The 17,083-nt window shown below is 36.7% G+C and overlaps 1 protein-coding gene across 1 annotated transcript in view; it reads right to left on the bottom strand.

Moving 5' to 3' along the window:
- Window positions 1-1,747: 1,747 nt before the first annotated feature.
- Window positions 1,748-17,083, bottom strand: part of LOC139115135 (uncharacterized) — a 133,248-nt gene continuing 117,912 nt past the window's right edge. Inside the window, exons 5-7 of the mRNA XM_070677041.1 lie at window positions 12,577-12,708; window positions 11,084-11,290; window positions 1,748-4,084 (exon numbers count right to left, since the gene is read on the bottom strand). Of these exons, the coding sequence (XP_070533142.1) occupies window positions 3,654-4,084; window positions 11,084-11,290; window positions 12,577-12,708 (770 nt within the window). The 3' untranslated portion in view covers window positions 1,748-3,653. The remainder of the gene's footprint in view (window positions 4,085-11,083; window positions 11,291-12,576; window positions 12,709-17,083) is intronic.

Raw genomic sequence — 17,083 nt, 5'->3', positions numbered from 1 at the left:
ATGTCCTGTCATTGTTGACAAATAAATTCCAGTCTAGACTGGAGTTCAGTTGTCATTGTTGACAAATAAATTCCAGTCTGGACTGGAGTTCAGTTGTCATTGTTGACAAATAAATTCCAGTCTGGACTGGGGTTCCATTGACATTGTTGACAAATAAATTCCAGTCTGGACTGGAGTTCAGTTGTCATTGTTGACAAATAAATTCCAGTCTGGACTGGAGTTCAGTTGTCATTGTTGACAAATAAATTCCAGTCTGGACTGGAGTTCAGTTGTCATTGTTGACAAATAAATTCCAGTCTGGACTGGAGTTCAGTTGTCATCGTTGACAAATAAATTCCAGTCTGGACTGGAGTTCAGTTGTCATCGTTGACAAATAAATTCCAGTCTGGACTGGAGTTCAGTTGTCAACAATAACACTGTACATGACACACAGACAGGATGTATTTACAGGTTGAACACAAGGCATTGCAACACCGTTGATAAAAGATGTAGTAAAGATATTTTACAAACAGCAAAGAAAATACAGAATGTATGTCATACATGTCAAAGTGTCTTTTGAATGATTCTACTGTAAATGAACATACTATTGCTTTGATATTGCAAAGATGTTTGTTTTGTGAAAAAATATTTAAAAAGAGAAATGGAATTTAAACAAATTCACTAAAGATGCTTTGAGGTTTTTTAATGCATATGAACAAAGGTGATGTATAATTTCATCCAAGTAGATATCATTATCACTGCTAAGAACTCAATAATGATGAAAGACACTTCTTAAAATGAACTTCTAGAAAATTAAATATTATAATCTTCCATCTGTTACACAGAATGTGGCAGTGAATAATGATAATCATGATCAGGAAAAGTACTGATTACAGAATAAAAAATACCTGAGTTTATTCAGCCTCAACAATCCATCATCATTGATCTATGGCTGCACTCTTTGCCTCCAACTCCCAGTGCATCATGGGAGAAGTGCAGAAGTTTCCATTGTCTCTTTCTAGCCATGTTCAATTGCTCCATGGACAGTCATTGCATGTTACATACATTAAAGTTATGTCAGTAGACAAAATATACTCGTAATGATCATGGACTTAATTCACTGCATTGTGACTATTTTTAATATTTCATTATCTTGAACATAGCATATAGCATAGCACAAAATATTTAATTATATCAATGATATACAGTATATTTAACATACATTGTATATCCAATATATTATACACAGAAAATTGATTGCATTAAAAGCCGTAAAAATATAAATCAATAACAAAAATAATATATAATAATAAAAATAATTATGAATATTACATAACTTACAGTAGGGAAATTCTATACCAGACATTCTGCATTCTACACAAATGAAAACTTTCTACTGTTCTATATTTACATAGCGTTAGAAGAATGCTCAGAGGTGTAGCGTATTAGATGATAGTGTCTATCTGAATAAACTGATGGATAAACTTGATGATACCAATTGTCTGGCTTTTCCTGCTGTGATACTAATGACTGTAATTCAGTACATACAGAGCTGTTTTGCTCAATGAGTGCCCTTAGTGTGATTGAATCCAGAGTAATCTGATTTGTTTCTATTTCTTTGCTGACAGGTATTAGTAGATAGTTCATAGCTCTCAATGCATGCCGATCATAATAGGTTTCAATCTTCAAGTGTTTCAGAACCTTGTTCTCCCTCAGAGCTGCAGCTATGCTCTCACACATCACATTAGTAACATAATTGTAGTAGCTATAAATTGTCATTGACTTGGCATACTTGTTCTGTTTTATAACACTGTAAACTGATACCCTACCTGTTCTACAGCTGATATTCATACCTATATCATTCAATGTCATGTTAGCTGACAAAGCATTGTACAATTCTGTATCATTCAATATCATGTTAGCTGACAAAGCATTGTATGATTCATCATTAGGATACATAAAGTGCAGTGATTTCAAGCTGGGGCTTATTTCCATCAATGCTGTTTTAATTTTTGGAATTAAATCTGATCTGCTCAACTCAAAGTACAATTTTAATGACTCTGTAGAATCACAGTTTTCAAGGAAAGTGCACAAAGCATTGACTTCTGCATCTGTCATGGAAGAGTCATTGTCCCTCATGCAAACAATTTCTTGTGTACCATTGTGTGTCATTGTCTGCAGTATGTCATCCCATTGATCTGATTTAAATTTGAAACATTTCACTGATGTGTTTTCTTTAATTCTTTCAATTACATTTTTTAACCCAGAGTTATTTTCTCCATTTCCTGCATCAACATTTAATGATAAGGTGATACTTTTTCCCATGAAATTCTTTATTATAGCAGCCAAATTATCAGTATCTGTCAGTGTCCACTTAGTTTCTGAATAAATAGTGAGAGATTTTACTTGAATTGGATGTTCTTTTAGTATGTCCAGGCATCTATTGATCTTTTTGTTTTCAAATCCTAGCACACAAAGAGTGTCAAGCATGATGCTGGTTTTTCCAATGAGTTTTAACATATGTTTGAAATTTTGAAAGCTGCAGCATTCCTTGTCCAACATGATTGATGTGTAACTTCCTACGTCTAGTAATTCCATCAATTTTATGAGCTCTACTCTGTCATCTGTATTAATCTTTCCATGACTGTATATCACAGATTTCTTGCTTAACATGTCAAGACTCTTGATGAAATTTCCAGGATACTTTGATTCCAGCAAGCACTTAATACAATAACCATAAAGGTGTCGAAGAGACGTTGATGTCCGTCTTACACTCTTGCAATCTCGGTTAAGTGACCGCAGCGTCTCCTGCATATTCTTAATTTTCTCACCAAATTGCTTGAAAAACAAGTTCCCTTCTTCTATGGTGACAATACCCGCAATGAATTTCAAAATTTGGAAGTTTTGTGCGAGGGTGTTCAAAAATCTCATTAAGAATTTCAATGTTTTTAGATTTTAGCTCAGTCAGGATATGCAGTGCTGTAAAGTATTCAAGCCATGTCAAGTGATAGAAAAAGTATATTTCTTTGGATTTCCTTATCGCATGTCCAAGATCTTTCACTAATAATCCAAAATCAAGAGACGCTGTGGAAGAAATATCTGACCTCTCAAAACTTTTCTTTTTGTTTTTGTAAGCGGAATAAGAATTTAAAGCCAGTGCATTTCTATCTTGAAGAATATTCTGTGGTATCTCACCATCGTGTAATTCAATCTTGTTTTTCGCACAGTATCTTTTTAGTATACAGTCCAGTATCTCAGAGTATAATTCTGTGAGTGTCTCTGGAAAGTGATCATCTTCTAATTTATGATATTCCCAAAGAATGCACAGAAATGAAACGTGTAATGGGTTTCTCAAAAGATCTGTAATAGAAGCTCTACTATCTTTCTGTTTCTTAATCTCTTTGATCAGTAAATTACCTCTCTCAATTTTCTTCTTAAAATATTTTAAAATGTACTCATTTGTCCGTTTTGATGTAAACCCCTTTACAAGTAAATACAAATCACACCTGCTTAAGTACTTGTTGCAAAGTTGTGGTCTTGTTGTGATAACAACTGTGCACCAAGAATACAGATCCTCTGAAATAAGCCTAGGAATTTCAGAACTTATCACCTGATGTTCATCAGGTTCATCTAAACCATCACATAAAATAATACAGAGTCTATGTTTTGTGAAACTATTTCTGAAAGCTTTTGGATGGAAAGGTAAAGTCATCTGGTATGAGCTGATTGAATATTTCGTCGATCATATTATTTTTCGCTATGTGTCTCATTTCCAGAAAGAAAAGCAGGGTGTACTGCTGTAACTCACCACAAGACCAATCGTAAGCTAACTTTCTACAGAGAGTTGACTTTCCCATAGCTGGTGCGCCCTCTATCCTTATACGCCTGGTGTCTGATGATTTAAACATGTCATGAAGATTTTCTAATGCTTTGAACGTTTTTAACGCCACTCCCTTCATCTCTTTCACTTCCAACGTTGTGTATACTTCATGTAGGTTTAAGTGAACTTCGTCATTCCATGGAATTGGAAGAAGTTTAGAATAGTGACGTTTGTACTTGTCCTTCAGTAGTTTAACCAATGCTGACAGTTCAACAGACATCACACCTAGTGAAAATCAAAACAATTTTGAAGTGTTTTGAAAGTCAACTATTAACTATTTGGTATACTATCAAACCGATAAAGACAAATAAATAGATAATAAATAAATTGCATACCCAAGAATTCAAGTGCTACAGCAGTAAACTGTCAGAACGTACAAAACACTAATAGGAGTTTGTGTACTATCTATAATATTACATTGCTATAAATGGATGTTTCATGTCAAAACACGGTAGGATGTGTCTTATGCGAGCAATCGATGTTTTGTTTACAGTCTGTGATGTGACATAGTACACAATAAGAATGACTTTACCACCGTGAGTGTCTTCTCATCGAAGGCGGTATAATATGACATCAAATCGATTCCAGCAATCATTATCATTCAAGGCATAAATTACCAGGTCCAATAAACAGTAAAAACAAACACACAAAGAAACATAAGATCACTGACAAAATCGGTAGTACAATCTTGAACCACTATATAAGTGGTGGTACCAGGTGTCCGGAATGGGTAAGCGTACCCTGCTAGCATGCTACACCCGTCAAGATTGAACTAGTGTGACAAAGTTATTGTACGGTAATTCAGCTATCTGCTAAATTACTGTTCTGAGTCAAAGTCGGGAATACTGTCTTTCATCATCTGAGTGACAGATTTGCCATATTTAGATATAAGATCTCCATATCTACCATAGAACTTCTTAAAAGATCTAACCAACCTACTTTGTGAAAATCCTTGTCTCACCAGCTTTAAGACTAATAAGCTGTGTCTCTCTTGAAAATCTCCATATGAATCACAAGCTCTACAGTATCTCAGTAGTTGTGAAATGTACACACCATAAGCTGGACTCGACGGAATATTACTGGTCAAGTAGGGAAAGTTAATGATTTCAAAATTAAAATCATCCCTTTTATCATACAACTTGGTGTGTATTGCATTGTGTCTAATTTCAATAAATAGATCAAGATACGATGCTGAGTTCATGCTCTCCGTTGTTTCTTTAATTTCTAATTCATCTGGATATATGTGATGGAGGTAATTAGAAATTCCAGGATTGTTCAAACTGATGAGATCATCAATATATCTATAGGTATTATTAAAGGACTTTGCAACTCTTTTAGATCCTGAACTATGAAGAGTCTGCATGAACTCAGCTTCATATGAATACAAAAATAAATCAGCAAGAAGTGGTGCACAGTTTTGTACCCATAGGAATGCCTATAGTTTGCCTGAATGTCATACCGGCAAATGAGACATATATGTTGTCAATTAGGAAGTGTAGCATCTTAATTACTTCCGTATCAGTGTATTTGCATTTGGCATCACTGTTGTTACTAAAATAGCCTGAATTGTGTTTGATGACAATGTAATCATACCTACGACTGCCATTCTTGTAAAAGAAGGCCTGCTTAACCAATGATGACAACCTAGTTTTAAGCTTGTTGTGTGGGATGGTGGTGTAAAGTGTAGAAAAATCAAATGTGCGGATTGAACCATACTTGCTTTTGTTGGTATCTAGAGTATGTAATAATTCTTTAGAATTTTTCAATATCCACATCTGATTAATCCCACTCGTTTCATAAACCTTGTCACAATATCGTACCAGACCAGATTTGATGGTTGACAAAATTGTGGTCAAGAGTTGTGACAAGCGTTGGTTGTACATCTGCTGCAACCTGCTATAAAACGTTGCTTATATGGATTCTTATGGATTTTGGGAATCCAATATAGTCGAGGTAGAACATTGTCATCATTTGATAGCTTGATGCCAAATGCATTCAAAACCGATGAATGATTATCAAATATTTCCTGTTTGGACAGCTTGATGGACAGTAGGTGGTATTACTGTCACCTGAATTAATTTTCAGTTCATTCATCAAACACTGAATGTAAAATTGCTTGCAGACAAAAATGATGTTATTAGAAGCTTTGTCTGCAGGCACGACAACATATTTATCATGCAATGCATCTAGGCATTCACGTATGGTGGAGTCATCAAATGAAGATGTTGTCTTGATGACAGTATATGAAGAACGAAGACGTGATATACGTTTCTGAACTTTATCTCTGACAGTACGTAACCAGTCAGAGAGGCACTCAACGTCTTCATCTTCTACAGAGGCCCACTTCTTTGCATAAGTCTCGGCAGCATCCATAATGATTTTAAAATTATAGTTCCAGTTTATGGTTGGTGGCTCACGATATTTAGGGCCATACTGGAACAACTGCCGAAGTTTATTATTCGTGACGATGTTTAGGTCACCAGTTATTACATGACCATACGGCTTGTAACAAAAGGAAGATGACGTGCAATCACAAGTAATGTCATGAATGTTCTCCAGGTCTAGATCCTTTAAAACCTTGTTGTAATTAAATAGTTTCCTACCTATAGTTCTAGAATAGCTGTAGGAAACTATAGGTGGTTCTTGAAATTTAAAATGTGGAGGAACTTTATACAATGACATCCTTGTTGTGTAAAATATTGCTGATATTAATACTGTCAATTCCTTTGTTGACAACCGTACAGGGAAAAACATCCTCTGCTGACTGTTGATGCTGTCCGTCCGAACAGGTCTAAATAGCCGATGATGGCCTATATCTATAATAATAGATATTAACCGATGTTCGGGTGTTTCCAGATTGTAATTCATGTTATCAACAGTCAACAAAAGCGATCTTAACTTTTGCAAGGAACATCCAAACAGCTCAGTTCTTATTTTGTGAACACCAAAAGGTTGGTTAAGCATGGTAAGAGATCACTGAACTGGGGATTTCTAGTGTTGTTACCATGTCTATGACCATGGCTTCGTCGTCTTCTCGGACGAGAGTTGAACAAACCCATGACATTGACAGATTTCCCTCTAGGGCTTGATAGATTCCCACACCTAGAACATTGTCATTACAGCCATATGGCATAGCTGTGCCGAGTTCAGTGATCCAATGGTGTTCACGCTGTTTGCGATAGCTCCTGCTTAGTTTAGAACTATTGGAAGGATGGTAGATTTTTTCCAATATTCTAACTTTCATGTTTAAAACTGAATGTAGAAGGCCATAGTAACATAGATTTAGGCAAAATGCTACGTGTCCAGCAGGGTTTTCTCTTGACTGCGCAATTGCGCAAATTGCGCATTTCGAGCCATTGTCTGCCCTGAAAAAGTTACTGACAGCGCGGAAATCGCGCACAAAACACAGCAAGCAAAGACGCCCAATATATTAGGGTGTCCCAAGCACACAGTTTGGCTACCTGTGAATTTACTGTTGTTTCTCATAATACTCTCTCTGAATGACAAAATATCGCCTGTCATTCAGCCTTGGTGACGTGCATGACGTGGTACGCATCGAAAAGAATAGCCAACGACGTAGTTGCAGTTCAGTCCCCGTGGATACCGGTGCAATTTGATGTTAATGTTTTGATAGTGATAAAGTTTGAAAGCAGAACTTCAAACACTGCATCAGTGATTGAATTGTGGAAAATTCTAACGTTAGCACAGTGACTGCCCCCCCAAATGCCAAGCCTGCCCCCCTAATTTTGATGAATGGAGCGCAAAGTGCCCCTTTTCAATGAACATGTAGGGAAAACACTGGTCCAGTCAAACTGTAAATCAAAATGCGTCCAATGACAGAAATGTCCGACGGGTATCGATTACGGCCAAGCCTCTTGTATGCGTATCAGTCATTAATGCACCAAATAACGACATGGTAACGTATACCGAGTGATGTCTTTTTAATACAAAGTAACTTCGACATTTTGAGATTTTCTGTTGAAGTTGATATGGAAACGTAACCCGAAGTAACTTACGTTTGAATGACAGCATTTTTTATTTAGGGGAACTTTGAAAATACTTTGAAAACAATATGTAAAATTTATTAAAAATCTAAATTATTAACGTGTAAATTATTAGCTAATGGTAAAAGTTAGCGTGCACAAGATATTATCGTAAAATGGATGTGATACTCATCATTCAAACAATTCTATTGATGGCTTCCGCCATTGCTACAATCTCGCCTTGTACATCTCGCCTTACCCTTCACAAAATAGGCGAACTTTTTGCCCTCAGAATGTATCTCTCCTCATGCTGCGAATGACATAGCCGCAACTATATATAACACTTGATTTATATGCCATTTCGTAAACCATCTCGCAAATTGTCAATTTTGATGTACATTACTGGGGCCTGGCATGTCTGTCTATGTGCATTGGCAAGAACACATATTACAAGAGCAGTCAGTTGTGACAGTGATCGGAAATATTAGGACAGGAAGTCGTTTAGGTTAAAGGAGAAGGTTGTCTGTAATACTCTTGCTATCTTGAATCCCTCATGGAAGGAGAACCCCCTGTGAGAAATTTAGAGTCAAAGTTCAAAGATATGTACATAAGTGTATCGCGATATTTGCAGTTACATTTCAATCTGAAAAAGTAAGGCCAGACACAAAAATATTATTATAAGAATACACTTTCTTTTCTTATAGTTTACGAAAAAAATATTTTATGTTCAAAGAGGACAGACCATTCAATCGAAAGGCATGCGATATTAGTGATGTATGACTTTAATCTCCCGGATCGATCAAGAATTTCACACATGCTTTGCTGTTAGGTTGACTGAACATTTTGAACAAAACGATGGGTTCAAGTTGTAATGTGGCACAAATTTCCACTCCACACATTTCTTTCCCTTTTTAATAAACCTTTTCTAATACCTCTTGATTGATTAAAAGAAGGATATTTCAGAACATTTACATAGACTGATCGTGAAAGTAACGCCATTCGTTTGTATCCTCGCAGGCCGGATAGATGCCGAAACCTATGCGTTTCACAAGGCTATGGGAAGCTGCCTTGGACCCCTCAGCGACAACTCATGCCTCTCATAGACAGAAAAAAAAAAACGTTTTCCGACGAAGTACACGAAAGAGCACTACCAAGCTACAACATAACTTTGGCGGCGCTGTCAACATCAAAATGCAACAACTAAAACTAAAAGCATGATTTTATGCGTTCACAAAACATCAGTCAGCGTCAACGTTGCTAGCAGGCTATCTGTGAAAACAGGGCGCATGGGTAACAATCTTGAATCTATGGGGAATTCAGTGTGATGTTGAAATACTAGTAAAACGATGGCGGCGAATGCTTAACCGTGGATGCCGACTGTAATAACACTTCATTTATACGCCGTTTCTCAAATCATCTCGCAAATTGTAAATTTTAATGTACAATAATGGGGCCTGGCATGTCTGTCTGTGTGCGTTTGCCGGAACACGTCACAAGAGGTGTGACAGTGATCGGGAAAATTAGGACATGCAATAGGAATGAGAAATTTCTATTAAATGACGAACACAATTAGGAAGAAACTATTCATATTCATGTTTTCTTTGATGTAAAAGGGCAAGGTTCGAGGATAATAGTCAGTAGAAGTTGATGCATATTTCTAAGGCAAAGGATGTTAAACAGTCATGATTATCAGGCAAAGTCGAAAATGACTTGCTGAAAACGAATGACTTAATAGTCTGTCACAGGTCGTTTGCGTTTACGATATGTCTTTCGTCGGGCTGATGTGTTGTTTATGTCGTCCCGACCTGATCGATGCTTTCGATGCGTTGAAATACCGGTCCATAAATGATGACAACAGAATTTTGATCCCTAATTTGCACAAATTCTCACTCAGCAGATGTCTAATACTTCAGAGATAAGTAAAAACCCCTAATTTTCGGAAGAAGTAGGGGACGATATTGCTGCGATTTATTTATAGATTTATTTATTTACTTAGTTATTGATTGATTGATTTTTAGTAGTGTATAGTAATACGGTCCCACTGTCACTATGATAGAGGGACCGTGATAGTATGTACGTTCCTGTTTGACTTTTGTAAACTACGTCAGGTCCTAACAAGCTACGATCGGTGAGCGCAAAAAGAATCACAGTTTTGAGCATGAGCAGAGGTTAAAGCTTTCCCATGGCGATGAGACGCAGTGTTTACACGACAGGCGACTGGTCGCCTAGCCTCCGGTGGTCAACTCTATCAGTTACGGAATGTCTGAGTATAGGAATTTTGATATGCATTATCTTACCATCTAATACGTGTTGTGACAAATATCTGCGACTTTCAAAATTGGATGGAGTCATGCTTGGAGGATGTTGCCCAGTTTCAGTTACCCTTCGGCCCTATCATCTAAAGACTTTAGGTATATAAGGAACATTGTTTGCTTTTCATCCTAACCATTTGCGTCGTGCAGCTTGAAAAATAAAGAGTACATCATGCACAGCAGAAAATAGAGTCTCTGCAGAAGATAATCATCTGCTTCATAGTCCTGAGTAGGGTATCGGTGTTGGATCCAATGTTAATGGTTTGGATAAAATTCTAGTTTCCTTACTAATACAAGTAACAGATTGACTAAGGTGCTGCAATGGTTCCATGTTGTCAATGTACCAATAATCATTTATCGCTTTTATGTCAAGGGAAAGACAGTCCTATTTCATCAGTGGTTGTATTTCATGTACTACTTTCTTGGCACCAAAAAGTTCAGGGACAAGCGTTCTGATATATAGATCATCTGAATGCGTGATTTCTACTTCAGGATGTGTTTGAAGATGGCTTCAAGATCGACATTACACTCATCCGTGTTAGGCGTGTGCTACTCATTCATGAAACATTTCAGAAACATTCAGCACCGGATCACAATTTACAGGTGTAAAATAACTGTTATCGTAATCAAATATCAGAACCGTGCAAAACACAAGCATCTTCATGTTCATTTAAGCATGCACTATTTTCTGTATTGTTTGTTCAAGTTGTTTTCATGTTATTGATTAAATTTTGTGAACTGAAAATAACACACACAAATTAACAGTCAGTTTATGTGACCCAATCCTTCCGTAGATGAATCCCTGATAGAAATTTTTTATCGCCGAACTAAGGATATCCATGGGATTGTCGAATCAATTTTTCGTTATATCTTTCTCTATTCATTAAAAAATTTAACGGCATTAATCAAGTTATTCATAGTTAAATTACCTTGATATGTTGAAGGTTTGAAATATTTTCCGACCAGTGAATTCAGACCAGTTTTACACAACATATTCTCAACCAGTGCTGTGTTTGATTCACTAACAATATTTTTTTCACGCAACATATTGAACAAATGGCAGGGATGTCTCAGTGAATCAAGTTCCCGTGGAGTCAATTTGTCCTTGCAAAGATGTTTCAAGTCCTCAAGCTTTGCTGTAGAAATAAGGATAAATAGAAATGTTCAATATCAAATAAAAGCACTATTGACACTTGTAATATTCATTTAATCAGGTGGTTAAAAATTAGATATTTCCGCTACAATAACTTTTCTGTAACATAACCATTATTTGACAAAAATCATTTTAACAACTTGTGTGATTCCAGCAATGCTAACCATACAACAACCCCAGTCTATGTGCTTTGAAGCTCCCTCGTTAGCGTTGTCATTTTGTAATTTTATTCTGATCAGTTTTAGGCAAGTTTTAGTCAATAAGCTCTTCTGTCATGAAGAGACGACAAAAGAGAAAATTTTGTACGAGGAAAGAAGAATAGACTGTGCTTTATAGAAGAACACTCAGTAAATAGTTATATTACAATATATTTCTAAGACATTGTTTGCGGTTGGGTTCGCTTTAATAAGGAGGCAATGTCGATCCTTTCAGCGTCACCCTGGTAAATGCAGCATTACAGAAACAATGTGGTGCTGTTCAACTCTACATCGAAAAGAAAGCGAATGGTCTAGAAAAGTGCAATATAATATGGGTAATGCAAGAAAAGTAGAAAGTAAAGCCAAATACTGAAAGATGATACAATTTTAGCGTAAGGCTCCGCACTCTGGAACCACAAATCAAATAATTATAGTGCATTCACTTTATAAAGACAATAACTGTAACGCATGAATATATAATCATAATTTATGTTTATGTGCGACTTTTGTGATAGAATACAAAGTATTAGCCTTCTTTACACAACGTTATATTCTAGTTCACACAAAAGCTTCAGTCGTCTATGCAAAAGTTACGTCGACAAGTCCAACACCAAGCGTTTCGAGATGATTTTGAAAGTAGAACGTAGATTGTATTTTAAAATCACAACAAATTTACTTGAAAATAAATGAAAAATTAGTTGATAGAGATTTATCAGCAGAAATCAGGTATATTTTTGATTTTACTGCATACAATGTGGCCCACTGTTTGTGATTATCAGTATCTACTGATGTTGATATGACGCTTTTTTTATTCACAAGAACTAAAATGCCTTTATTCTTATTAAAAAGCCCTTTTGTTTTGCCTGTGGAATTCAAATTAAGCTGCAAAAATGGTTGAAGAGTGCATGGAGGTTCTTTCTACCTCCATGTAAAGCGTAAGCACATCGTTTACTTAGGCGATCTTCTTGGTATAAGGCTTTTCATGTATATTCAGTTTCGCGGTTTCGAATAGCTTTACCAGCCAATGATTCAGAATGAGGTCAAAGCATCACGATTATGTAAATTAACTTACCATCTGTAATTTCTTGCGCTAAGTCAAAAAGTTTTTGAGTGAATGAGTCACTCTGACTTTCATCTGTTGACATTGGTTCAATGTTATTCCGTGAAGCCTCGACATCACTTTCGATCAGATCAGATGAAACCCCTGTCACAAAAAGATTAAGGAAAAAGTAAGTCACCATGAGTATGATACGCTTCAATTAGGAATGAATCGTAAATACTGTAAAAGAATCATAATTATATCACCATGCCCTGTTTGTCGCATTTTAATTTGTCGAGCTGAACCACGTGACTGACCACAAATACACAGTAATGGTGTGTGTTTATGCCCGTGAATATGAATAATAATATTAACATCGTAACTTTTCAGCTAAAACGTAAATTGTGATTTGTACCAAGATCATAATCAATCACAAAACAAAATGAAACACTTGTGGGCCAAGCGTATACACTTCTTTCCAAAAAGATCTCCGGATTTGCAATTTTTTTACAGCGCGTGTGACAGTGCGTCGCGTATTGCACAAGTTCTGGGACCCTGGTGTCTTTTGTGTTGGAAATTTTCGAAAATTCTGATTGTTATCTGGGTTCGTTGATAATATAATGGAAATAACAGACTCCGCCCTGACCATTAACATTTATTTATGGGCACAGGCGACTTGAGAGGAAAGCCAAAATTAACGAGCTCCGCTTGCCCTGACCATTAACATTTATGGGCAAGGGTGAGAGGACAGCCAATAACAGCAGCAAATATCTTTTTCTACGAACAAGGAAACCAATTAGCAGTAATACCCTTTATGGACGGAATGTATTGCATTAAAATTTAACTCGTTTGTCATTCGTTCCATTCATTCATTCATTCATTTAAATTTTGTCTACCTGCTAATTCAGTGATAGTATAATTGAAGATACTCTAACTTGCATTATCTTACCGACTGTACTTTGTCGTGGAAAATTAGGCCGTTCTGTATCAAATGCAACACTCCGACTTTCATAACTTCCACATGGATCCGTCTGCGTTGAAGTATTGTGTTGTCTTTGATAACTTTGTCTAGTTTCAATTCCTGTCGTCATTGGAATAGATAGGACACCTGTGAAAGATTTACAGAAAAGTTATCATCTTGACTTTGTGTACAATCAGAGTACTGCACTTTATGACTTTCCAATCCTATCTTTGTACATTGAACACTACAGACTAATCACTTGTCACTTCGAACGTAACAGTTTGCGTTCACACCAATACCTTCGAGACAGTTTTACGGAGTATATTGCTTGCATTTTGCGATCAATAAATGGTCAACGCGACAGTCTGCCCTACTAACTCTTTTAATTTACGCTGTTATGATTGTACGAGTCTAGATACTTGAAGTAAGTCTTGGGACACTGCAAAAATGATTTAATTCGTCAACGTTGTTCAAATTACACAAATCACATGTTCTACGACAGAAATTGTTTATGGAATCTTTCAGTCTACAAACTTATAGAGTTCACATACCATTTTTCTAAATACACGTTGACAACCTATCAGTCCTTAAGCAATGAGCTGATTTTCTTGTTAAACATTAGTAGTACGATTAACCCATTTGAACAGCATACCAGATGAGCATAGCTAATTCCAGTGACGGCATATCAAAATGCTCTAAGTTGATTCAAGGTTTTTTTTTCAATGAAAATGCCCATTACTTAATGCTGATATCAGTATCTGTAGCTACCTACATCGTTAATAAAATAAAACTATCATTTATACACATTCATCATTGACAAGGCAAACTGAATGAGAATCTCGTATTAATGACTTCACGATCTACATTTACCTTGGGTCATTTGTGTAGGCCAATCAGATTGCCTTGAATTCAGCGAATCAATGTCACTTTCAGCTATCGATGAAATCGTCTCGGCAACAGGATAGCGTTGTCCTTGATAACTATGTATAGCTTGAATTTCTCGTCCCGTTTGAGTTGGATGTAATGACATCCCTGCAAAATATACAACGATGGTATACAGTTTGAGAACTGTATTATCTGAGCAAAGAATTTTCGTCTTTCTTCATGGGACACAGCCGAAATGACAGAATTCGCCATTGGCATATTTTTTTCGACTCTCACTTTTAACAAGTTTAAGTAATGTTGCTTCGACCAATCCTTGGAAATTCTTAAAGTCACAAACTGATCATGAAGATTAATTTTTATTTTATTTTATTTTATTTTTATTTTATTTACACTTTTACTAAGCGGCCGAGTTACTGAAATAATTTTCATCGGGGCTCATACAATTTTCGAAAAAAGGAAAAGATACATCTGTCAATGCAAGAAAACAAAAGTATATTAAAGGGAAACATTTCTTTGAACATATTCTTTCAGTTTACATTTGAATGTGTACAGACTGGTCATGGAATATAAGTCATTTCATGCTAAGGTGACAACAGATCGTGACTGATTATTAGAATCATCGCCGGTAATATCCGACACACTTAATATTCATTAAGTCGTCTATACCAGTTTATTCACAAGCTTGTGCTGTGACTGTCAGAGACAGAATACATCTGAATACAATGAATTATACCGTGAAACTAGCATACCCTGTGTACTTTGTGATGGAAAATTGTACTGTTGATGTGCACTGTACGGAGCATTCTGACTTTCATGAGAGGATGGAAACCCTTGTGTTGCAGGGTAGTGTAGTCTCCGATCTTGCCAAGCGGGTATACCTCCTCCCGTCGGATGAGATGAGACCCCTGTATATGTATATCAACAATAGACATGAGTATAAGCATGTTGGGTTTTTTTGTAATTTTCGAAATAATGTATGTCAAATGTATTTACTGTAGTTCCTTTTTGGCCCACGCGGTGGGCGAAGCCCACCTAAGTGGGCCTCTGTTATAGGTTGGCGTGTGTTAGTCTGTATGTGTGTCTGTAATATGTCTGTGTGTGTGTTATGGATTTGTGTCGTCGATATCTCTCAAACTCATTCATCAAATGTCATGAAATTAGGTACACAGAATCTTTAGGATGGAAACTAGATCTGATTAGGTTTTGGGGGTTGTTGGTTGCATAGTTCAGCAGAAATTAATTTTTGAAGTAATATTTTGACTTATTTTTGCTCATTTTTGCTCATTTACATAGCAAGGGAGGATGCACTAAATTATGAGCAGTGGGGCATGCAGGACTTGCATAAATTGAGTATTAAAAACCCCACCCTTTAGTATAAAACGGTCCAGCCCTAGATCACGTGCAACATCAAGTGCGCAAGCGCATACAGTCAACGTCGTCATGAAGGTAGTTGCTCCAAGGCCGACATGATTACCTGCTAGCAACCGTGATCGGTATGACTGTTGCAGTGTGAAGTATTTAACGTAGCTTTCTTTGAGAACTATACGGTGATATGTTGTTGATATACCGTACAGCAGGTAAGTTATTTTATGGCTTTTTCAGAGTGTGAGGTGTCATGTGTGATCACAGCACTGAAAATAAAGTATTAAAGCATAGATAGCTCCGATAATGCGCCAGTCAATGTAAACCCCCACCCCCCCCACCTCGGGCGATACGGGAAAAATGTGGGGGATTAGACCGTGTGTGCCATGAAACTGTGCCCGAGGGGGTGGGGCAATTGCCTCGTTTTGATCCCCCTATTCCTTTGACGGACAGGCCCAGAATATGTTCGTAAATAACTACGCATGCGCACGTATGCAGGGCCTGAAATTACCCTAGGTCCCGGACCAGTGTTTTTATTCCCGAACCAGTACTAATTACCCCTAAAAAGTCCGTGCAGACCAATACAAAAAAGGAGCCAATTTATTTTGCAAGGGAATGTCCAGTGCTTTCCCAGATTGTGTTCTAGTGTCTTTTGACGAAAAATTAGAAACTACATCCCCCCCAAAATACCGAAGTTACTGAAACCATGGAGGTAGCAGAGACGCACTAAAGCCAGTTACACTAAAACTAAGAGCCCATTCCATTGAGAGACTACGTCTTATAGGTACAAATTTACAATAATTATCGCGTCTTTAAGTCGATATTTAAAATTTAGTCTATTTCTTTCATCACAACATAAACTCTAAAGGAAAATCAGTTACTCTATTACAGTTTGCGATTCATGATATGAGCCAGGCGATGTGCGTCCACTAGCCACTGCACTGCAAAAGTCAAATGACGGGCCACGTACTCATTTTACATGTAAAATTTAATGTGGTAAAAACCAGACCATAGCCTCAGCTAAAAATATCAGCAACCCCAAAATTGTGTGAAAATATTATATCTCTGTCTATTAAAGTAGTATTTTGCAGTAAAATTCTCTGGAAGGAGTCTCATTACAACTTTCCGATCGTCCGTGGCAAGCAAGCTTCTGAATTTAGAAGGTCACCATGCTGAATTCTTTATATAGTCAAGACCCCCTAGCTCGATTGTAGTTGACCTTAACAAGAACCGCCTAGCTTGTCAAAACAGCGTTATGGCAATTTGCTATTGCTATCAAAGGAAAAAGAAGTCCCTCTCAGATATTTGGTGTTTTCAACCTATTTTTTACAA

Source organism: Ptychodera flava, chromosome 17 (genome assembly GCF_041260155.1).
Source record: "Ptychodera flava strain L36383 chromosome 17, AS_Pfla_20210202, whole genome shotgun sequence".
Classification (NCBI taxonomy): Eukaryota; Metazoa; Hemichordata; class Enteropneusta; family Ptychoderidae; genus Ptychodera; species Ptychodera flava.
The sequence above is the reverse complement of the archived record's forward strand: the minus strand, read 5'-3'. Positions and strand labels throughout refer to the sequence as shown.